Source organism: Carcharodon carcharias (assembly GCF_017639515.1).
Source record: "Carcharodon carcharias isolate sCarCar2 chromosome 27 unlocalized genomic scaffold, sCarCar2.pri SUPER_27_unloc_1, whole genome shotgun sequence".
NCBI lineage: Eukaryota > Metazoa > Chordata > Chondrichthyes > Lamniformes > Lamnidae > Carcharodon > Carcharodon carcharias.
In genome coordinates this window covers 6316442-6339799 of record NW_024470624.1, presented here as the reverse complement: position 1 = coordinate 6339799, position 23358 = coordinate 6316442, and the positions used below count along the sequence as shown (strand labels likewise).

The 23358-nt window shown below is 56.8% G+C and overlaps 1 protein-coding gene across 1 annotated transcript in view; it reads left to right on the top strand.

The window, feature by feature from the left end:
* Positions 1 to 5998: 5998 nt before the first annotated feature.
* Positions 5999 to 23358, top strand: part of LOC121273759 (RING finger protein 212B-like) — a 37433-nt gene continuing 20073 nt past the window's right edge. Inside the window, exons 1-6 of the mRNA XM_041180919.1 lie at positions 5999 to 6081; positions 9559 to 9587; positions 13001 to 13047; positions 13884 to 13944; positions 19260 to 19320; positions 21115 to 21172. Of these exons, the coding sequence (XP_041036853.1) occupies positions 6058 to 6081; positions 9559 to 9587; positions 13001 to 13047; positions 13884 to 13944; positions 19260 to 19320; positions 21115 to 21172 (280 nt within the window). The 5' untranslated portion in view covers positions 5999 to 6057. The remainder of the gene's footprint in view (positions 6082 to 9558; positions 9588 to 13000; positions 13048 to 13883; positions 13945 to 19259; positions 19321 to 21114; positions 21173 to 23358) is intronic.

Here is a 23358-nt window from a genome sequence, read left to right as displayed (position 1 = left end):
GTGTAACTGAGCAGTGCGTGTGTTTGTGAGGAAGGGGTTGTGTAACAGAGCAGTGCGTGTGTGTGTGAGGGAGGGGGTGTGTAACAGAACAACGTGTGTGTGGTGAGGGTGGGGGTGTGTAAAAGTGCAGCACGTGTGTGTGTGTGAGGGAGGGTGTGTGTAACAGAGCAGCACTTCTGTATGTGAGGGAGGGGGTGTGTAACAGAGCAGCACGTGTGTGTGTGTGAGGGAGGCCATGTGTTGCAGAGCAGCAGGTGTGTGTGTGAGGGAGGGGTGTGTAACAGTGCAACGTGTTTGTGTGTGAGGGAGGGGGTGTGTAAACAGAGCAGTGTGTGTGTGTGTGTGTGTGTGTGTGAGGGAGGGATAGTGTAACAGAGCAACGTGTGTGTGTGTGAGGGAGGCGGTGTGTAACAGACCAGCACGTATGTGTGTGAAGGAGGGGGTGTGTAACAGAGCAGTGCGTGTGTGTGTGAGGGAGGAGGTGTGTAACAGAGCAACGTGTGTGTGAGGGAGGGGGTGTGTAACAGAGCAACGTGTGTGTGAGGGAGGGGGTGTGTAACAGAGCAGTGTGTGTGTGTGTGTGTGGGAGGGGGTGTGTAACAGAGCAACTTGAGTGTGAGGGAGTGGGTGTGTAACAGAGCAGTGTGTTTGTGTGTGAGGGAGGCGGTGCGTAACAGCAGTGCATGTGTGTGTGAGGAAGGGGGTTTGTAACAGAGCAGTGCGTGTGTGTGTGAGTAAGGGGGTGTGTAACAGAGCAGTGTGTGTGTGTGTGAGGGAGGGGGTGTGTAACAGAGCAGTGTGTGTGTGAGGGAGGGGGTGTGTAACAGAGCAGCAGGTGTGTGTGTGAGGGAGGGAGTGTGTAACAGAACAGCACATGTGTGTGTGAGGGATGGGGTGTTTAAAGAGCAGCACTTGTGTGTGTGATGGAGAGGGTGTGTAACAGAGCAGCATGTGTGTGTGTGATGGAGAGTGTGTGTAACAGAGCAGAACGTGTGTGTGTGTGAGGTAGGGGGTGTGTTGCAGAGCAGCGTGTGTGTATGTGAGGGAGGGGATGTGTAACAGAGCAGCATGTGTGTGTGTGAGGGCAGGGGTGTGTAGCAGAGCAGCATGTGTGTGTGTGAGGGAGGGTGTGTGTAACAGAGCAGCACGTGTGTCTGTGCGAGGAAGGGGGTGTGTTGCAGAGCTGCACCTTAATTGACAAGTGCCGTATTTTCAGGAGCCCCCCCACTTTGGTGAGCTGGGGTGTTCACAATGCGGCGGACAACATCACCCCCCCCAACCCGTCCACCATCCCACCCTTCCCCACACCCCAACCACCCACCCACACCAACCATTGCACATTTAATAGACAAAGTGATGGGTAAGGCCTGGGTAAACTGGTCAAAAGCTGCAGAGGCTGAGATGAACCTATCTTTCTTTTAGATGGCAGACTATGAAAAGATGTACTTCAAAAAGCCATCAGAGATCTGCAGGAAATACTTGGAGCACATCGCGCAGGTCAGTGTCACTCACCGGGGTTAAAATCCCATGCAAGCACTGGGAAAACGCAGCAGTTCAGGCAGCACCTGTGAAGAGAGAGAGTTACTGTCGCAGGTCAATGCCTTTCGTCAGGGGTGGATGAAGGTTGGAGGGGTTATCACTGTTCACGCAAGTGCAGGGGCAGGAAAGTTGGGAGAGGGAGGACGCACAAAAGCAGAAGGTCAACGACGGGATGTAAAGCAGGAGTGAATAAATTATAAAAGGGGAACGATGGTGCTCAAAAGATGGGCCTCGGGGCAAGAGGTAACTGGCAAGAGCCCAGCCATTACCAGCACCTCTGTGCGGAAAATTAGAACACTGGGTTTCCATCCAAAATCTTTAAACTTGGTGCTGGGTGGGGAAGGTGGCAAAGCGCCCAACCGAAAGTTCCTCAAGCGTTCTGTTGAACTTTTAAAAAATTATTCGTTCATAGGATGTGGGCGTTGCTGGCTAATCCAGTGACATTATCACCACACCATCATCCACCCTGAGTTTTAGGTTTATATGTGTCTGCGGTTTCAATTATCTGCTCCCTGGGACTGTGCTGTACGTACAATCCTGTGTTTAAGGTGTCTGCTCCCTGGAATCGGGCTGTACATACAGCCCTGAATAACGTATTTGCCCCCGGAACTGTTCTGTAAGTACCGGCCTCGGTTTAAGGTAGATGCTCTCTGGGACTGTGCTGTACGTACAGCCCTGTGTTTGAGGTGTCTGCTCCCTGGAATTGTGCTGTACATACAGCCCTGGGTTATGTATCTGCTTCCTGGGACTGTTCTGTAAGTACAGGCCTAGGTTTAAGGTAGCTGCTCTCTGGGACTGTTATGTACATTCAGCCCTGTGTTTAAGGTGTCTGCTCCCTGGGACTGTGCTATATGTACAGCCCTGGGGGTAATCGATCTGCTCCCTGGGACTGTGCTGTACATACAGCCCGGGGTTTAATATATCTGCACCCTGGGACTGTGCAGTGTGTACAACCCTGGGTTTAATGTATCTGCACCCTGGGATTGTGCTGTACGTACAGCCCTGGGATAATGTATCTGCTCCCTGGGACTATGGCCTACATACAGCCCTGGGTTAAATGTATCTGCACCCTGGGGTGTGCTGTACATACAGTCCTGGGTTTAATATATCTGCTCCCTGATACTGTGCTGTACGTACAGCCCTGGGTTTAAGGTATCTGCTCCCTGATGCTGTGCTATACTTACAGCCCTGGGTTTAAGGTGTCCGCTCCCTAGGACTGTGATGTACATACAGCCCTGGGCTTAAGATGTCTGCTCCCTGGGACTGTGCTGTACTTACAGCCCTGGATTTAACGTATCTGTGCCCTGGGACTGTGCTGTATATACAGCCCTGGGTTTAATGTATCTGCACCCTGGGACTGTGCTGTACGTACAGCCCTGGGATAATGTATCTGCTCCCTGGGACTGTGCTGTGTGTACAGCCCTGGGTTTAATCTGTCTGCTCCCTGGGACTATGCTGTGTGTACAGCCCTGGGTTTAATGTATCTGCACCCTGGGACTGTGCTGTACGTACAGCCCTGGGATAATGTATCTGCTCCCTGAGCCTATGGCCTACGGACAGCCCTGGGTTAAATGAATCTGCCTCCTGGGACTGTTCTGTAATTACAGGCCTAGGTTTAAGGTAGCTGCTCTCTGGGACTGTTATGTACGTTTAGCCCTGTGTTTAAGGTGTCTGCTCCCTGGGACTGTGCTGTACGTATAGCCCTGGGGTAATGTATCTGCTCCCTGGGACTGTGCTGTACATACAGCCCTGGGTTTAATGTATCTGCACCCTGGGACTGTGCTGTACATACAGCCCAGGGATAATGTATCTGCTCCCTGGGACTGTGCTGTGTGTACAGCCCTGGGTTTAATCTATCTGCTCCCTGGGACTATGCTGTATGTACAGCCCTGGGATAATGTATCTGCACCCTGGGACTGTGCTGTACGTACAGCCCTGGGATAATGTATCTGCTCCCTGGGATTGTGCTATGTGTACAGCCCTGGGTTTAATGATTCTGCACCCTGGGACTGTGCTGTACGTACAGCCCTGGGATAATGTATCTGCTCCCGGTGACTGTGCTGTGTGTACAGCCCTGGGTTTAATGTATCTGAACCCTGGGACTGTGCTGTACGTACAGCCCTGGGTTTAAGGTGTCTGCTCCCTAGGACTGTGCTGTACATACAGCCCTAGGTTTAAGGTATTTACTGCCTGGGACTGTGCTGTACATACAGCCCTGAGTTTAAGATATTTGCTCCCTAGGACTGTGCTGTACATACAGCCCTGGGTTTAAGGTATTTGCTCACTGGGACTGTGCTGTACATACAGCCCTGGGTTTAATGTATTTGTTCCCTGGGACTGTGCTGTACATACAGCCCTGGGTTTAAGGTATTTACTCCCTGGGACTGTGCTGTACATACAGCCCTGGATTTAAGGTATTTACTCCCTGGGACTGTGCAGTACATACAGCCCTGGGTTTAATGTATTTGCTCACTGGGACTGTGCAGTACATACTGCCCTGGGTTTAAGATGTCTACTCCCTGGGACTGTGCAGTACATACAGCCCTGGGTTTAATGTATTTGCTCCCTGGGACTGTGCTGTACATACAGCCCTGGGTTTAAGTTGTCTGCTCCCTGGGACTGTGCTGTACATACAGCCTTGGGTGTAAGGTATTTACTCCCTGGGACTGTGCTGTACATACAGCCCTGGATTTAAGGTATTTACTCCCTGGGACTGTGCAGTACATACAACCCTGGGTTTAAGGTATTTACTCCCTGGGACTGTGAAGTACATACAGCCCTGGGTTTAAGGTATTTGCTCACTGGGACTGTGCAGTACATACAGCCCTGGGTTTAAGGTGTCTACTCCCTGGGACTGTGCTGTACATACAGCCCTGGGTTTAAGATGTCTACTCCCTGGGACTGTGCAGTACATACAGCCCTGGGTTTAAGGTATTTACTCCCTGGGAATGTGCTGTACAGACAGCCCTGGATTTAAGATATTTACTCCCTGGGACTGTGCAGTACATACAGCCCTGGGTTTAAGGCATTTGCTCACTGGGACTGTGCAGTACATACAGCCCTGGGTTTAAGGTATTTACTCCCTGGGACTGTGCAGTACATACAACCCTGGGTTTAAGGTATTTACTCCCTGGGACTGTGCAGTACATACAGCCCTGGGTTTAAGGTATTTGCTCACTGGGACTGTGCAGTACATACAGCCCTGGATTTAAGATGTCTACTCCCTGGGACTGTACAGTACATACAGTCCTGGGTTTAAGGTGTCTACTCCCTGGGACTGTGCTGTACATACAGCCCTGGGTTTAAGGTATTTACTCCCTGGGACTGTGCTGTACATACAGCCCTGGGTTTAAGGTATTTGCTCACTGGGACTGTGTAGTACATACAGCCCTGGGTTTAAGGTATTTACTCCCTGGGACTGTGCTGTACATACAGCCCTGGGTTTAATGTATTTACTCCCTAGGACTGTGCTGTACATACAGCCCTGGGTTTAAGGTATTTGCTCACTGGGACCGTGCAGTACATATAGCCCTGGGTTTAAGGTATTTGTTCCCTGGGACTGTGCTGTACATACAGCCCTGGGTTTAAGGTATTTGCTCCCTGGGACTGTGCTGTACATACAACCCTGGGTTTAAGGTATTTGCTCCCTGGGACTGTGCTGTATATACAGCCCTGGGTTTAATGTATTTGCTCCCTGGGACTGTGCCGTACATGCAGCCCTGGATTTAAGGTATTTACTCCCTGGGACTGTGCAGTACATACAACCCTGGGTTTAAGGTATTTACTCCCTGGGACTGTGCAGTACATACAGCCCTGGGTTTAAGGTATTTGCTCACTGGGACTGTGCAGTACATACAGCCCTGGATTTAAGATGTCTACTCCCTGGGACTGTACAGTACATACAGCCCTGGGTTTAAGGTGTCTACTCCCTGGGACTGTGCTGTACATACAGCCCTGGGTTTAAGGTATTTACTCCCTGGGACTGTGCTGTACATACAGCCCTGGGTTTAAGGTATTTGCTCACTGGGACTGTGTAGTACTTACAGCCCTGGGTTTAAGGTATTTACTCCCTGGGACTGTGCTGTACATACAGCCCTGGGTTTAATGTATTTACTCCCTAGGACTGTGCTGTACATACAGCCCTGGGTTTAAGGTATTTGCTCACTGGGACCGTGCAGTACATATAGCCCTGGGTTTAAGGTATTTGTTCCCTGGGACTGTGCTGTACATACAGCCCTGGGTTTAAGGTATTTGCTCCCTGGGACTGTGCTGTACATACAGCCCTGGGTTTAAGGTATTTGCTCCCTGGGACTGTGCTGTATATACAGCCCTGGGTTTAATGTATTTGCTCCCTGGGACTGTGCCGTACATGCAGCCCTGGATTTAAGGCGCCAACTCTCTAATTGGTCTCCCTGGTCATTCACAGGTGACAAAGTTCCAGAGGAAGCAAACGGAGCTACTCCTTTCCTACTATAAACACAAGATTACTAAAATGGAGGCCGCCCTGCAGGAGGCACAATGCAAAATAATATCACAGGAGAAGTAAGTGTGAGTGAGCACCTCCAACGACCAAACTGAGCGCCCCTTCGCATTTCATTCCCCTTGATTCCACGCTCTCCCTTTTCACAATCGTTAACACTCTCCTCCCTTCCCTTTCCGTCAGCATTTCCGGGAAACGAACAGCCAGACGATCTGCGGCTCTAATGTCTGCTGCTTACGGCACGGATGGATATTGGTCCCTGGTCCCCGGGTGGCTGCGGACACCGCTCCCCGTAAACCAGGGGGACCCCGGCGGGTCGTGGCGCCGGCACGGGGTCGCGGGGTAAGCAATCGGGTCCCACGAGCGCCGGGGTGGCAACAGCGGCTGCGGGGCCAGGACCGGTTGACGGTCCTGGGGTCGGCTGCGAGGCTCCATCAGACGCCTGCGATTTCTTTTTTTGCCGCGTGCGTGTGGCCTCAAGCCAATGGGTGCGCTCGAGGGCCGATCCCTGACACCAACAGACCCTGCAGAAACGGTAAGGCACCTTAGTTGTTTCTCGCGCCTGTGTCTCCTATCCTGCTCAGCGACTCCTGCTCCCCGCCCCACCACCACCACCACCACCACCACCGCCTCCCCCCCCCACCCCACTCCGACCCCAGTTTTCACCCTGGGGTGGGGGGTGGGGGGTGGGTGCAGCAACGAGTGTGAAGCATTAAAATGGGGTCACTGCAGAAGAAGGTTTGGGAAGGGCTCGCACTAAAACGCTTGGCAGCGTCCGGCCCGCATGGGAATCTGGAACGCCGTACCCCGCCGGCACGATAGACGGGCTGCGCGCGGCTAAAATAAATCGGCGGGAACCATCCGGCGGAGCCCTCGGCTTATTTCATTAGCTGGGCTGGAAATATCGGGCACCGTGTTAAAGTAAGGATGGACCGACTTCTTTTCCACCACGCGTTCCCTCGATGCAAGACAATAACCGCAGGAGAAGTAAGTGCGAGTGAAGCACCTCCAGCCACCAAACTGAGTGCCCCTTCGCACTTCATTCCCCTGATTCCACGCTCTCTCTTTTTGAATTAGTTAGCACTCCCTTCCCTTCCCTTTCCATCAGCATTCCCGCCAAATGAACAGCCAGACGATCTTCTCTCGCGGCTGCTGGTTCCGGCACGGATGGATATTGGCCCCTGGATCCTGGGCAGCGGCGGACAGCGCTCCCCGTAAACCAGGGGGTCCCCGGCGGGCCGTGGCACCGGCATTCCCTCGGCCGCACCGCGGTCAAATCGGAACCTGCTCCGCTCTGACGCGATCACGGACGCGGGCGGGGTAGGGCATGTCCGGGGCTGCGGGGTGCTGGTGGGTGGGGTAGGGGGTGAAATCTGAAGCCAGGCCTCCTCTTACCTCCCACCCCCACCGCCCCGCCCACCATGCATCTGCATCCGTGTAGCGTACAGACACAGGGTGGCAGTGCGCAGCGCGGACCAAGCGCAGCTTCACGTCAGGGCAATTCGTCTTTTTTGTTCGCTCGTTTGCAGGTTGTGGGCGTCGCTGGCCAGACCAGCGTTCATTGCCCATCAGTGTTCAAAGGGTATCATCAGCGTCAGCCACATTACTTGTGGATCTGGAGTCCACAGATAGGCCAGGCAGGGTCGGGACAGCAGATTTCCTTCCCTGAAGACCATTCATTAGCTTTTACTACAATCGGTAACGGTCAATCGGTCGTGACTAGGCTTTTAACTCTTAATTAAAATTTTATGTAATTCAAACCCTACCACCTGCCGTGGGGCGATTCGACCCCAGCCCCCAGAGCCTTGTCCTGGGTCTGTGGATTAATCAGTCCAGCGACAATGCCCCAGCACCACCGCCTCCCCATAAACTCATTGTGCTGCACGCAGGAGAGGGGAGTGAGCGACGCCCCCCCCTCCTCTCGGCAGGGTGCACGGTTTACAGCTCCGAGGGAAGGGAGGGGACTCGTCCGCCCGCTCCCCCACCCCCACCCCGCCCCTTCCTGTGCCGCGATCCAGTGGCACCGGAGAGATTTTCTTTAACTTGCTTCTGTTTCCTCCCCGCTTCGCCACCAGGGAGTCAGCGGCGCTGAAGAACCAAGTTAATGACATGAAGAAGCTGCTCGCCGTGGCCAGGGTGAGGCTCCTTCTCTGACCGGGATGGCCAGCTCGGTCAACAGCCCTTCCCTCAGACCCCACCGAGGATATCTGAGACAACCGTGCATTGCGGCGCCTGGCTGGGCTGTGACTTACCCTTCCTCCACCCTCCCCACCTCCACCGTCGACCATACCTTCCCCCAGCCCCCAACCCGTCCCACTGGTTGTTCCGCCCTCCCTCAGCCCCTGCCCTTCTTCCTCATACCACCCTCCCAAACCCCTCCCCTCTGCTGCCCCCAAATCCATCTACCTCTTGACCATCCCAGTCACCCCCGCTCACCATCCCATCTACACTCCGCACTCAACCCTTTCGCTCACCATCCCCACTTTCCTTTGCACTCTGCTCTTCCCCTCACGATCTCCTCCGCACTCCGCCTTTCCCCTCACCATCCCCACTTCCCTCCCCACTCTGCCCTTCCCCTCACCACCCCCTCTGCTCTCCCCTCTCTGCTCTTTCCCTCACCATCCCTCTGCTCTCCCCTCTCTGCTCTTTCCCTCGCCATCCCTCTGCTCTCCCCTCTCTGCTCTTTCCCTCACCATCCCATCTGCTCTCCCCACTCTGCTCTTTCCCTCACCATCCCCTCTGCTCTCCCCTCTCTGCTCTTTCCCTCACCATCCCCTCTGCTTTCCCCACTCTGCTCTTTCCCTCACCATCCCCTCTGCTCTCCCCTCTCTGCTCTTTCCCTCACCATCCCCTCTGCTCTCCCCTCTCTGCTCTTTCCCTCACCATCCCCTCTGCTTTCCCCACTCTGCTCTTTCCCTCACCATCCCCTCTGCTCTCCCCTCTCTGCTCTTTCCCTCACCATCCCCTCTGCACTCCCCTCTCTGCTCTTTCCCTCAGCATCCCCTCTGCTCTCCGCAATCCGCCCTCCCTCTCACCATCCCCTCTGCTCTCTGCATTCTGCTCTTTCCCTCTGCTCTCCGCAATCCGCCCTTCCCCTCACCATCCCCTCTGCTCTCCCCACTTTGCTCTTTCCCTCACCATCCCCTCTGCTCTCTGCATTCTGCTCTTTCCCTCTGCTCTCCGCAATCCGCCCTTCCCCTCACCATCCCCTCTGCTCTCCCCACTTTGCTCTTTCCCTCACCATCCCCTCTGCCCTGCCCACTCTGCTCTTTCCCTCACCATCCCCTCTGCACTCCACACTCCGCCTCACCATCCGCTATGCTCCAACATTCCCCAGTTCCCTTCTATTCTCCCCACTCCGCCTTTCCCCTCTAACCCCTGTTGCGCTCTGGTCTTCGGTCCCTTTAACAGCCATTATGTCCATGTCCTTCCTTCTGACCCCGCCTTCTGTCCATTTAATAACTCCTTTGCTAATTTGTGTTCTTTCACAGTCTGGATTAATAAATTTCAATGCTTGTTTCTGTCTGTTCCCTGTGCAGGCCTCACCCAATGTAATCCAGCTTCGAAGGTCAGCATTTTGTACTGCATCTCATTAGCAAGTGCCTGCAGCCTGAACTGATTTTTGATGTGCATGTACCTTTGATCGTAGCAGAATGGTCAGTGTATTTTGTCTGACCTTCTGTTCCCTGGAGAAGAAAGTGGATCCAACACTGACCTTTCACCTCTCTCCCTCTCTCCGGTGGGGGATGGGTGTGATTTTGCAGCAGGCACTGACCTTTCAACCTCTCTCTTTCTCTCTCTCTGTCTGTCTCCCTCTCTCTCTCTCTGTCTCCCTCTCTTGTTCTCTCTCTGTCTGTTTCCCTCTCTCTCTCCCTCTCTCTTTCTCTCTCTCTCTCTGTCTGCTTCCCTCTCTCTCTGTCTCTCTCTCTCTCGGCCACCCTTCTACCTCCCACCATCCTCAAACTTGAGTTCATTCAAATCTCCCGGTGCCCGCGCCCCAGCTTACACCATGTCCCGTCCAACCGTCACCCCTATGCACGCTGGCCTACGTTAGGCTCGTCCCGATTTTAAAATTCTCACCCTTGCATAGGCAGGTACAAACATACATACAAATTAGGAGTGGGAGTAGACCACTCGGCCCCTCAGGCTTGCTCCGCCATTCAATAAGATTGTGACTGATCTGATTGTCTCCTCAGCCCCACATTCCCGCCAACAACCCCCCACCCCCCACCCAATAACCTTTCACCTCCCCCTCGCTTATCAAGAATCTAGGTCGCTCCGCTTTAAAATTATTCCAAGACTCCGCTCCCACCGCCTTTTGCGGAAGAGAGTTCCAAAGACTCACCGCCCTCTGAGAGAAAAAATTTCTCCTTGTCTTCGCCCTAAATGGGCGACCGCCTTATTTTTAAACAGTGATCCCCTAGTTCTTCGTTCTCCCACAAGAGGAAACATCCTCTCCACATCCACCCTGTCAAGACCCCTCAGGATCTTAAAAGTTTCAATCAAGTCGCCTCTCACTCTCCTAAAACTCCAGCGGATGCAAGCCCAGCCTGTCCAACCTTTCCTCATAAAACAACCCACCCATTCCTGGTATTAGTCTGGTAGAACTTCTCTGAACTGCTTCCAATGCATTTACACCCTTCCTTAAATAGGGAGACCAATACTGTACACTGTGCTCCAGACGTGGCCTCACCAGTGCCCTGTACAACTGAAGCATAACCTCCTTACTCTTGTCCGTCCTTGGCCTGCTGCAATGTTCCAGTGAAGCTCAACGCAAACTGGAGGAACAGCACCTCATCTTCTGACTAGGCACTTTACAGCCTTCTGGACTTAATATTGAGTTCAACAATTTCAGATCATAAACTCTCTCCTCCATCCCCACCCCCTTTCGGTTCCCCCTTTTTTCCAATAAGTTATAATTTTTTAAAAAAATTTCTTTTCCCACTTATTTTTAAATTTATTTTGATCCATTTTTTTTATCTCTACCTTTTAGCCCATTTTGATTTCTTCCCCCCACCCCACCCGCCACTAGGGCCATGTGCCACTAGCTTGTCCTGTTTGCTACCCTTAATGTCCCCATTAGCGCATTCCTTAGCTAATATCACCACCGTCAACACCCCTTTGTCCTTTTGTCTATGACATCTTTGGCAATCTCTCCTTTACCTCCACCTATCACTGACAGTCTATCCAGCTCTACCTGTCCCACCCCCTCCACCAGCTTTTTTTCACCTCATTTCTCTATTTCCTTAGTTCTGATGAAGGGTCATTTGGACTCGAAACGTTAACTGTCTTCCTCTCCGTAGATGCTGTCAGACCTGCTGAGTTTTCCCAGCTACTTTTGTTTTTGTTCTCCTTACTCTTGTATTCAGTTCCCCGCACGGTTAACGATAACATTCTGTAGGCCTTCCTAATCACCTGCTGTACCTGTACACCTCGACAAAAACCAGTGCATCTCCTTCTAGACCTGCTTTGCCAAGACATGTTTCAGAAAGAGGTGAGCGATGGTCTTTTGCCTGACCGCAGTCGCCTCGAGGGCACTGTGCGGAGGCGGTGAAACTCGTTGCCAGCTGAGCCTTCGGCTGCCTAGGCCCCTAAGGTCTGAAATTTCCTCCATCAACCACACTGTATCTCTACATTGATTATTGCGAGGGGAACTGAATACAAGAGTCAAGAGGTTATGCTTCAGTTGTATAGGGCACTGGTGAGACTGCATGTGGAGCACTGTGCACAGTATCGGTCTCCTTACTTAAGGAAGGATGTGAATGCGTTGAAAGCAGTTCAGAGAAGGTTGACCAGACTCATACCAAGAATGGACGGGGTTGTTTTATGAGGGAAGGTTGGACAGGCCGGGCTTGTAACCGTTGGAGTTTAGAAGAGTGAGAGGCGGCTCAATTGAAACCTTCAAGATCCTGAGGGGTCCTGACAGGGTGGATGTGGAGAGGATGTTTCCTCTTGTGGGAGAATCTAGAACTGGGGGCGGGAGGTCACCGTTTAAAAATAAGGGGGTCGCCCATTTAGGACGGAGACGAGAAATTTTTTCTCACAGAGGGCGGCGAGTCTTTGGAACTCTCTTCCTCAAAAGGCGGTGGGAGCAGAGTCTCGGAATATTTTTAAGGCGGAGCGAATTAGATTCTTGATAAGCGAGGAGGGGGTGAAAGGTTATCGAGGGGCTCGGCGGGAATGTGGAGTTGAGGTCACGATCAGATCGGCCATCATCTTATTGAACAGCGGAGCAGGCTCGAGGGACCAAGTGGCCTCCTCCTGCTCCTAATTCATATGTACATCTCTCCCCGATATGGAGAGCTGCTACAGCTGCTTCCTCTCTGATTGTCCCTCCAACATAAGATCAGAAGTGGGGGTAGAAACGCAAAGTGCTGGAGAATCTGGAAATCTGAAACGAAAACAGAAAGTACTGGAAATGCTCAGCACCTGCGGAAAGAGAAACCGAGTCAACATTTCAGCCTGTGACCTTTCATCAAAGCATGAATATAGAAGATCAAGGAGCGGCCAAATTGAAGTGTTTAAAACAAAACAAATTGAGGGTTTGATAGGATAGGTGAGGGGACCCAGAACAAGTGGGTGTAACCTTAAAGGCTGGGATCGGCGGTTCAGGCTGCTCCTCCCCTTCTTACGAAACAGGCTCCAAGGGGCTGATTTCCCTTCTCCTGTTCACGTGCAGCAGGCTCAAGGCTTTGAATAGCCTCCTGCTGATCCTGTGTAACAGGCTCGAGGGGGCTGAATGGTCTCCTCCTGTTCCTGTGTAACAGGCTCGGGGGGGGCTGAATGGCCTCCTCCTGTTCTTGTGTACAGGCTCGAGAGGGGCTGAATGGCCTCCTCCTGTTCCTGTGTAACCAGCCAGCCTTTGCTTGTATATAGATTGGACACAGTTACGCACATTAATTTGGGCATACCGCAGAATACCTTGCACATCACTGTTTTCTCTTTCTGTGCACCCCACCCTTCTCTCCTACCCCCTCACAGGTCCAGTACTCCTCGTCCGATCGCCATTACTTCTCCCTCGAGCAGAGGTAAGTGCAGCCTAACTCCGGGTGCGGAGATATGTGGAGAGACCTTGTTGTGGTACATTCCATCCACCTCTGTCTCTCGTTCCCTTTCTACCTGCTCAGCAGGGTGTGAGAGGCAGAGCCCCAGCCCCGCGATGACGAATAATCAAGAGTAAAAATCAACCACACGGGAAGGTTGAATGTCCTCTTCCTTTTCTTATGTGACATGTCCCAGGGGCTGAATGGCCTCCTCCTGTTCCCTGTGTCACAGGCTTGAGGGGCTGAATGGCCTCCTCCTGTTCCTGTGTAACAAGCTTGATGGGCTGAATGGCCTCCTCCTGTTCCTGTGTAACAGGCTCGAGGGGCTGAATGGCCTCCTCCTGTTCCTGTGTAACAGACTCGAGGGGGCTGAATGGCCTCCTCCTGTGTAACAAGCTCGATGGGCTGAATGGCCTCCTGCTGTTCCTGAGTAACAAGGTCGATGGGCTGAATGGCCTCCTCCTGTTCCAGTGTAACAGGCTCGAGGGAGGCGGCGCGTCGCTCCCGAGGTCCCCCGGGTCCCGTGAGTCATTTAAATGGGGACAACTTCCCTCCCGCTCAAAATGAAGGGTGGGCAGGTCCAGCACAGGGGTGGGGTGGTGGGTGGGGGGGATGAGGGATCGGGTTTCTCTCGGGTTGTCAGACGTCGGGGGGGGTGGGGAGCGTTCTCTGTTCCGAGAGCTGGGGTGGGGGTGGGGGTGTGGTGGAGGGGAGAGAGATGGAGAGACGCTCTCGCTCGGCTCGTCGGTGGGGAAAACGGTCCTGTCGACAGCAGCAAACCTCCTCTCCCTGTTTGTGTTCCCCCTGCCCCCCCTCTCCAGTCACGCCGAAGCTGACGCCTCAGAGCATCGGGTCGTACAGTGGGAGCGCGGCGTCGAGCAGGTAGGTGCCGGAACGTTCCAGGCCCTGGCCGCCCGCGCAGCGCGGCGAAGGGCGGCGGGATCCCACCCACCGCAGCAGCGACAATAACCACCAGCATCGGCAGGCACCGGGGAGCCGCGGAAGAGCAACGGGGCGGAGAAGAGGCCGCCTCAGCCCCTGGCGCACCCGCGCCGGCCGGGGAACCGAGCCCACCCCATTCCTTCAGGATAGCAGGACGCATGCCTGCTTCCCCTAACTCCTCCCCTGACCCCCGCCTTCCCCGAGAGGTTCGACAGGAGGGATTTTCCACCCCCTCTGCCCCACCACCCCCCCCCCCCCCCCCCCCCCGCCCACCCCCACGACCGAACCACATTTGCAGATCGTGCGGTCAGGTCTGCTATCCGAGAGAAAGCTTGGCCAACGAGGTAGGTTCTGAGGGAACGTCTCGAAGGGGGTGGGGGGAGGGGAGGGGAGGAGGGAAGAGGCAGTGAGGCTCAGGGAGGGAATCCCAGTGCTCGGGACCCGGGCAGCCAAAGGCACGGCTGTCAACGGCGGAGCGATTAAAATTGGGCGGTGGGGGCTGGGCGGGAATTGGAGGAGGGCCCGTGGGGGTGGGGGCGGGGGTGATGGAGGTGGAGGACGTTATCTAGACGGGCTGGGAGGGAGCAGGTGGGGTTGGGGGGGTGGGTGGGGGTTGGAGGGGTGGTTGTGAGGCCACGAGGGATTTGAAGACAAGGATGAGAATGTGATAAGTGAGTGCAGAAGATGCCCTTCGGCCCATCGAGACTGCACCGACAGCGATAGAGATAAAATAGCTGCTCCCCCCCCACCCCTCGGGAGGCCATGGAGAACCCCCCCTTTCCCCCCCCCACCCCACCAGCCATCAGCAGCCCATCGATTAGCGGCTGTGGGATCCTCTACACTTTGACCCGGCGCCTCCGACAGTGCAGCTACGTATCGAGTGTAGTTCCCCCCCTCCCCCCCCACCCCCCCCCCCCCCCCCCCCCCCTCACCCCCCGCCGCTCACCCCCATCACCTTCACCTTCCTCCGGCAGGGTATCAGCTAACACAGGACGGAGCTGGGGAGTAAGGGAGGGGGATGGGGGGGGTTGGTCGCTGAAATCTGAGTTCCTCCTGCTCTGTGTGGGATTCAGTACCAATTGTAGCACCCCCCCCCCCACCATATAAGACCAGCTGAGTGGGGATGGGGTAAGTCTTCCCGCACTCTGGTTTCTGTGAGTCTCGGTGTCACACCAGGCAGAACGATGGGCCGAATGTGACCTGCCGTCAGCTTCCCGCCGCCATGAGGGATGACGGACACGCAGCAAACGATCCATTGGGTGGGTGGTGGTCCTCATGGGGCTGACGGCCGCGAGGGCCGAGCCTCGGTAAGCCGGCTCTTCCGCCAATGCCGCGTGCGATGCTCATCCTTCCCGGCACCGACGCCCTCTTGCCGAGCCGCTGCGGCCGCAGCCTCGTGGCCCTGCCACGCCCCAGCCCGCGGGAGGCGTCGTCGTCTCCCTCTTTTCGCCAGCCTGTGACTCCCCGGCCACGGCACCCGGCGATCAAGGGCCCCCTCCACGTCACACTCGGGAGCGCCCTTGACGCCGAGCCTTGGGCTGGCCGTCTCTCCCCGGCTGCCTCGCCATACCGGAGGCCCTTGGGTACGCGGCCGCCACCCATCCGACAGAGGCACCCGGTCTTGCCTTGGCCGCTTCTGTTTGATTAGTGCCTGGAGCTCGAGAGGACTGCCCTCGTTCCTGTTTCTGTCCTGCCCAGTTATACCCATAATGCGCCGCAGGCAGCGAAGATTGGAAACTACCGCAGCTTCCCTTTCTGGTAGCTGATGGGCAGCCCGGGCTTCACAGCCGTGTGGCGAAGTGCTGAGAACGCAGGCCCTGTAAACAGTCAGCTTGGCGCTGAGGGTCAGCGTGGCATTATCCTGTGCCAGTCGACCAGAGGTGGGTAGCTGCCTCCCTTGTGCTTTCCTAGCTGTGAGCCACAGGGTAGAGAGAAACTCAGGAACGCGACAATGGACTGATCTTATGGTTATCGTTCTTCCTCCCCCCCGTCCCCACCACACACACACACACACACACACAAATGCACACACACACACACACACACACACACACGCTCGCGCACACACAAACTCACAAACACACGCGCAGACACAAATGCACACACAAACGCACGCAAACACACATGTACACACACAAACACATGCACCACACACACTCAAACACACACACAAACGCACACACACACAAACACACGCACGCGCGCACACAAACTCACATACAAACACACAAATGCACGCACGCACACATGCGCAGACACAAATGCACACAAACGCATGCACCACACACACAAACGCACGCACACACATGCACGTAAACACACATGTACACACACAAATGCACGCACGCACACACGCAAACACACATGTACACACACAAACGCACGCATGCACACACGCAAACACACATGTACACACACAAACGCGTGCACCACGCACACACACAAACGCGTGCACCACACACACACAAACACACATGCGCGCACACACACATACACACAAACTGACACACTCAAACACACACATGCACACACACACACACACACACACACACACACACACACACACACACACACACACCCCCCCCCCCCCCCCGCAGGCCTATCAAGCCAGTGCGAATGGAATCCTGCCCTCTGACCTACACAGTCAAGGCAAAGGGATTACACACACAGTGCCGTACTCCTGCTCCCCCACCACCCCTCCTGCCCCGCCCCACGTGCTGATCCCCACCCGAGCTATTAAAAAGTGCGGAGGGGAACAATCAGACCCTCCCCACTCCCCAACAACCAACCCCCCATCCCACCCCACCACCCCACCGCACCACCCCTGACAGCTACAACCATGAGGGTGAGAGAAAGACGGACTTTCATTTCTGCAGGGCTTTTCACGAACCTTGAGGCGCCCCAGGGCGCGCCGCGGCCAATGAACTATGGGTACCAGATCTCTTACCCAGTGTCCCAGAATCTGGAACGCAAACCAGGTCCCGGCCCTGCAAGCCGCAGTCCCCGTCAGGCATTGCTACCCAGTCATATCCAGGTCGCGGTGCGGTGATTCCCCCCCACCCCCCCCCCCCCCCCACCCCCGCCCCCCCACCGCCCCAACTCATTGAGTCCAGGATGAACGGCGGAAGCCGGCCTGGTCCGCTCCCCGCCCCGGCACGGTCCGCCTGGGTGGGGAAATCAGCCCCACTTTAAATTACCCTATCCCCCTCCCCATCCCAGGACCCAAAATCCAGAAGACCACCACCGCCACCCAACCACTGTACATACCTGGCGCACGATCGGCCCCGAGCTTCCCGGATACGGGGTCCAGGGACCAGTGCTTCAGAAGTCCGGTCGCCATCCTAATCTAGGAAACGTCCGTCTGTGCGCACAGCAAGCTCCCACGAGCAGCGTTGTGCGACAGTGGTCAGATAACCCGCCTCTTCGGTGTTGCCGATCGAGGGATAGACTTTGGTCAGGGCACCGGGGAGGACTCACAGAACCACAGAACGGTCACAGCACAGGAGGAGGATGTTCGGCCCGCCGTGTCTGTGCCGGCTCTCCAAGTGGGCAGTGCGCCTGGTTGCCATCCTCCCCGGCCTTCTCCTGTACCCCTTGCCACATCCTTCCTTTCCTTTTCAGGCAGCAACCCGATTCCCCCTTGATCGCCTCGATTGAGCCTGCCTCCGCCCACACCCTCTGGGGGGCTCGTTCCAGACCCTAACCGCCTGCCGCCTGAAAACCGTGTCCCCTTGTGTCTCCGCTGCTTCTTTTGCAGCAGTGTGTGTACCATCTACAAGATGCACCACAGCAACTCTCCGAGGCTCCTTCGACAGCACCTTCCAAACCCACGACTGCTACCATCTAGAAGGACGAGGGCAGCAAACGCATGGGGAACACCCCCAGCTGGAAGTTCCCCTCCGAGCCACTCACCATCCCGACTTGGGAATATATCGGCCGTTCCTTCACTGTCGCCGGGTCAAAATCCTGGGAACTCCCTCCCTAATAGCACGTTGGGTGCACCTACACCACAGGGGACTGCAGCAGCTCAAGAAGGCGGCTCGCCCACCACCTTCTCAAGAGGGCAATTAGGGGGATGGGGCAACAAATTCTGGACCAGCCCAGCGACGCCCGCATCCCTTGAATGAATAAAAAAAGATTACCTTAAACCTGTGCCGCTCTTGTTCTGGATCCTTCCAGCACTGGGAACGCTCCCCGCACCCCCCCCCACCACCCCCCACCACCACCGCCGCCACCCCAACCCTATCTACTCTATCCAGACCCCCTCATGATTTTGAACACCTCTATAATCAGATCTCCTCTCGCCCAGAAAAAAAACGCAGTCCCAACTTCCCGTAGTCTTCGCGACGCAACTGTGCACAACTCCCCCTGTGCTTCACCGAAACGGCGGTGGCCGTGGGGATCTTAACCTCTCGCCCAAGTGGCAGCGGGTCTGCCAGCGCGAGGCTCCCTCAGCACCGTGACCGTGGGAGCGGGGTGGGGAGACCTCCTTCCCTCATGCCACGCCCCACCCCACCCTGCCCAGGACCCAGCCAGTTTATCCAGTCAGCCGCTGAAAATTTAAAGGAAACTTACAACTTTAAACCAAAATGTGATTAAGGGGATCAATAAAGCACCCCAGTCTCTGCGGTGCCCACCGGGGCACGGAAGGCCTCGAGAGTGCCGGCAGACACCGCGTGCTCCCTCTCCAAAGACACCCGGCCGCGAACGTAGCCGCGGAAGAGGGACAAACAATCGGGTGGGACTCCCCCGTCGATCACCCGCTGCCTGGACCTGTTAATGGCCAACTTGGCCAGGACCCAGTCAGCCACTGAACCCACACATGGTTCAAGCTGCATCCATTCCCAGCCCCCCGCCACACACCCCCACCACCAAAGCCCCCCCCCGCCCACCCCACCCAGGTTTATGCCAAGCAAGCCAGCCTCGGCAGAGGGCTCCGGGGAAGGGTACCGAGCTCCGCACAAAGCTGGAGGAGGAGGTCAGGCTCCATCCGTATCACAACCCCCAACCCCCCCCACTCACCGACCCCAGGGTCCTCTGTCGAGTCAGTTCATCCCCATGCCCCCCGCCCCCCCATCACCACCACCGACCCCAGGGTCCTCTGTCGAGTCAGTTCATCCCCATATCCAGCGTGATGGCCAAAGGGGTTCAGATGGTATCCAGTTGGGGCCAGACAATTGAAGGAATCGCTGCTGGTCTTGAGCTGAAAGTCAGATTACAATCCCACCTTCTCTCTCTCTCTCCCCTTCAAACAGCAGGCCAGAGTCGGTGGGACAGCTGACTTGGAACAGCGTGTCTCGATCGGGCAGCCTGCTGGTGAGTACCGCCGTTCGTTCGGCAGTCAGCGCAGCGTGCAGCTGATCTCGCCTCCCTCTGCGCCCCTGCCGCGTGACTGCCCTCGCCTCCCTCTGCGTCCCTGCTGCGTGACTGCCCTCGCCTCCCTCTGCGTCCCTGCTGCGTGACTGCTTTCGCCTCCCTCTGCGTCCCTGCTGCGTGACTGCTCTCGCCTCCCTCTGCGTCCCTGCTGCGTGACTGCCCTCGCCTCCCTCTGCGTCCCTGCTGCGTGACTGCTCTCACCTCCCTCTGCGTCCCTGCTGCGTGACTGCCCTCGCCTCCCTCTGCATCCCTGCTGCGTGACTGCTCTCGCCTCCCTCTGCGTCCCTGCTGCGTGACTGCCCTCGCCTCCCTCTGCGTCCCTGCTGCGTGACTGCTCTCGCCTCCCTCTGCGCCCCTGCCGCGTGCGGCTGCTCTCGCCTCCCTCTGCGCCCCTGACGCGTGACTGCCCTCGCGCAGCCGCTCCGTCCCCTCTGCGCAACGCGCCGGTGGGATAGGGGGAGGCTCCAGAGGATGCACCCTTGTTCTCATTGAAACATAGACTCCCCTCCCCTCCCACCCCCCAACTACGCTGCAGCCATTAGTCAGCCCACGGGCCCATCCTTGTGACGCACTGGCTCCGTGGGCCAATTGGAAAGCAGAAAGCTCCCCACGCTGAGGTGCGGCTCTCCAGTCAGGGAAACCGGTCGCCGCGCAGTCCGAGCGCCCAGTGCAAAATCTGCAGAATCCGGGAGGGTGGTAACTGAGGCCTCGGTGGGTAGGGTAACTCTTATAGAGTTAAAACAATTAAACCAAATTAACAAAATTGGGATAAATCAGGCACAGCCCCTAATTCAGGTCAGCTGTAAAACCAAGAACAAAGTTTAAAGGAAACTTACAAACTTTTAAACCAAAATGTGATTAAAGGGGTCCACAAAACACCCCAGTAACCGCGATGCCCACCGGGCACGGAAGGCCTCAAGCTTGTCTGCAGACACCGCGTGCTCCATCTCCAGGGACATCCGGCCGCGAACGTAGCCGCGGAAGAGGAACAATCGGGCGGGACTCCCCCATCGATCGCCCGCTGCCTGGACCTGTTAATGGCCAACTTGGCCAGGCCCAGGAGCAGGTTCACGAGGAGGTCCTCCTCCTTCCCGACCCCCCTCCGCACCGGGTGCCCAGAGATCAGGAGCGTGGGGCTGAAGTGCAAACAAAACATTAATAACAGGTTTTTTAGATAACTAAAAAGGGAGTGCAACCTACCACACCCTATATAAGCATGGTCCACGGACTCCACAAGACCGCGAAAAGGGCAGGTATCCTGGGAGGCCGTGAACCTATGCATCCTACGATTATAGGGGACTACTGCATGCAACACCCTCCAACCCAGGTCCCCGATAGAAAGGGGGAGAACACCTCCGTAGAGGGCCTCCCATCGGGGGCCTCTGCCACCGGACGGCAACAAGGCACGCCCCGGCGTGTCCAGGCGGCGGACAAGGGAGAGAAAATGAAAGGTGTGCAGCAGCAGTCCATACACAATGCTCCTCCGTGCCGTGTCAAATGGCACAGAGGGCATGTCCCCGAGGCGGCTCATATTGCGGGGCACCAGCACCCGAGGGAGGGTTCGGGGCTTGGGGCCAATGTGGAATTCTGTCCGAACAGGTCGGTGGATGGGGTAGGGGCTCTGCACCTTTTCTGACACAAAGTCGTGGAACCGAATGCATCGCTAAACACTCGGAGCAATCACTAAAGCTCACGTGCTGCCCATACGGTGACTCCTCCCTCGTTTGTTTGCAGACCCCCAGAGGGAGCTCTGTAGCCTCCGGGAGGAGCACGCCCAGAGACACGACCATGGGTGAGTGAACCGCCTGCAGAGTCACAGTCGGAAAGGAGGGGTGGGGTTGGGGGTGTCTCCTGGGAGAGGGAGGGAGAGCGACTGTGGGTGTCATACTGTGGGGGTGGAGAAGGAGGAGGGGGGAACAGACTGGGGGTCATTTCCTGAGGAGCGAGAAGGAGATACAAATAGGGGGTCATTCCACGGGGGGAGGGGGTGGGGAGACAGGCAGGGGGTCATTTCCCCAGGCGGAGGGAAGGGGAGACAGACTGGATTCATTCTCTGGGGGAGGGGGAGACAGACTGGGAGTCATTCTCTGGGGCAGGGGGAGGGGGAGACAGACTGGGAGAAATTCCCTGGGGCAGCGGGAGGGGGAGACAGACTGGGAGACATTCCCTGGGGAGGGGGAGACAGACTGGGAGACATTCCCTGGGGGAGGGGGAGACAGACTGGGAGACATTCCCTGGGACAGGGGGAGGGGGAGACAGACTGGGAGACATTCCCTGGGACAGGGGGAGGGGGAGACAGACTGGGAGACATTCCCTGGGACAGGGGGAGGGGGAGACAGACTGGGAGACATTCCCTGGGGGAGGGGGAGACAGACTGGGAGACATTCCCTGGGACAGGGGGAGGGGGAGACAGACTGGGAGACATTCCCTGGGGGAGGGGGAGACAGACTGGGAGACATTCCCTGGGGGAGGGGGAGACAGACTGGGAGACATTCCCTGGGGGAGGGGGAGGGGGAGACAGACTGGGAGACATTCCCTGGGGGAGGGGGAGACAGACTGGGAGACATTCCCTGGGGGAGGGGGAGGGGGAGACAAGACTGGGAGACATTCCCTGGGGGAGGGGGAGGGGGAGACAAGACTGGGAGACATTCCCTGGGGGAGGAGGGGGAGACACACTGTGGACCGGGCCTTCCCCCTGCTCGAGGTGAATCATAACCCCCCCCCGCCACTGAACACGCGTCAGTCTCAGTGGCCCATGTTTTACCTCGGCTCGCCCCAGCGCCCATCGCCCTCCCAGGCCTCCCCGAGGACCACCTCATCGCCGTAGCCATGTCCTTGACCTGATCCGGCCTCTCCTGCGAAACCTGACTCCCTAGCAGCCTGACCCAGCCGCCCCCACGCCCCCCACCCCAGCCCCCGGGTGATGCCAGCAGGCCCTCCGGCCGGACGGGACACTCGGATGCCGTGTCCTCGGCCAGCGCCCTGCGAAGGACCTTCCTCGATTGCCAGCAACGTTACCGCGATGGAAACAAGGCAACAGCGCCCTCTTACTGATCCCGGTCTAGTCACACTCCCCCCCCCCCCCCCACCGGCTGTGAAAACGGGCACCGGCCCACCGCAGTCCTGCCCGAGTTCCCGGCAAATGTCGGCGGCCGTAGGGCAGAGGAGCCGAGGGCGCAGGTTTGAAGCGAGGTGGAGGCCCCGACACAAGGCGAAGCTTTTTCAACAGTGTAAAGAGCGGTTGGGATTTTGAGCTCCTCCCCCTCCCCTCCTCCTCCCCCTGCCCCTCCCCTCCTCCTCCTCCCCTCCTCCTCCCCTCCCCATCTCCTCCCCCTCCCCCTCCACCTCCTCCTCTTCCTCCCCTCCTCCTCTTCCTCCTCCCCCTCCTCCTACTCCTTCTCCCTCTCCTCCTCTTCCTCCTCCTCCTTCTCCCCCTCCTCCTCCTCCTTCTCCCCCTCCTCCTCCTCCCCTCCTCCTCCACCTCCTCCTCCTCGCCCCCTCCTCCTCTCCTCCTCCTCCCCCCTCCTTCTCCTCATCTTCCTTCTCCTTTTCCTCCTCCTCCTCTTCTTCCTCCTTCTCCTCCTCCTCTTCCTCCTCCTCCTTTTCCTCCACCTCTTCCTTTTCCTCCTCCTCCTCCTCCCTCCTCTCCTCTTCCTCCTTTTCCTCCTCATCCTCCTCTTCCGCCTCCTTTTCCTCCTCCTCCTCTTCCTCCTCCTCCTCCCCCTCCTCCTTTTCCTCCCTCCTCTCCTCCTCCTCCTCCCTCCTATCCTCCTCTTCCTCCCCCTCCCCCTCCTCCTCCTCCACCACCTCCTCCTGTTCCTCCTACTCCTCCTCCTCCTGCGCTGTACCATCCTACCGTCGCCTCCGGCGTTGCCCCTGTCTCGCTCGCTGGCTCGCGCAGACACACTTGGGCGCAGGGACTGCAGCGGTTCAGGAAGACGGCTCACCGCTGCCTACTCCAGGGGCAGTTAGGGACGG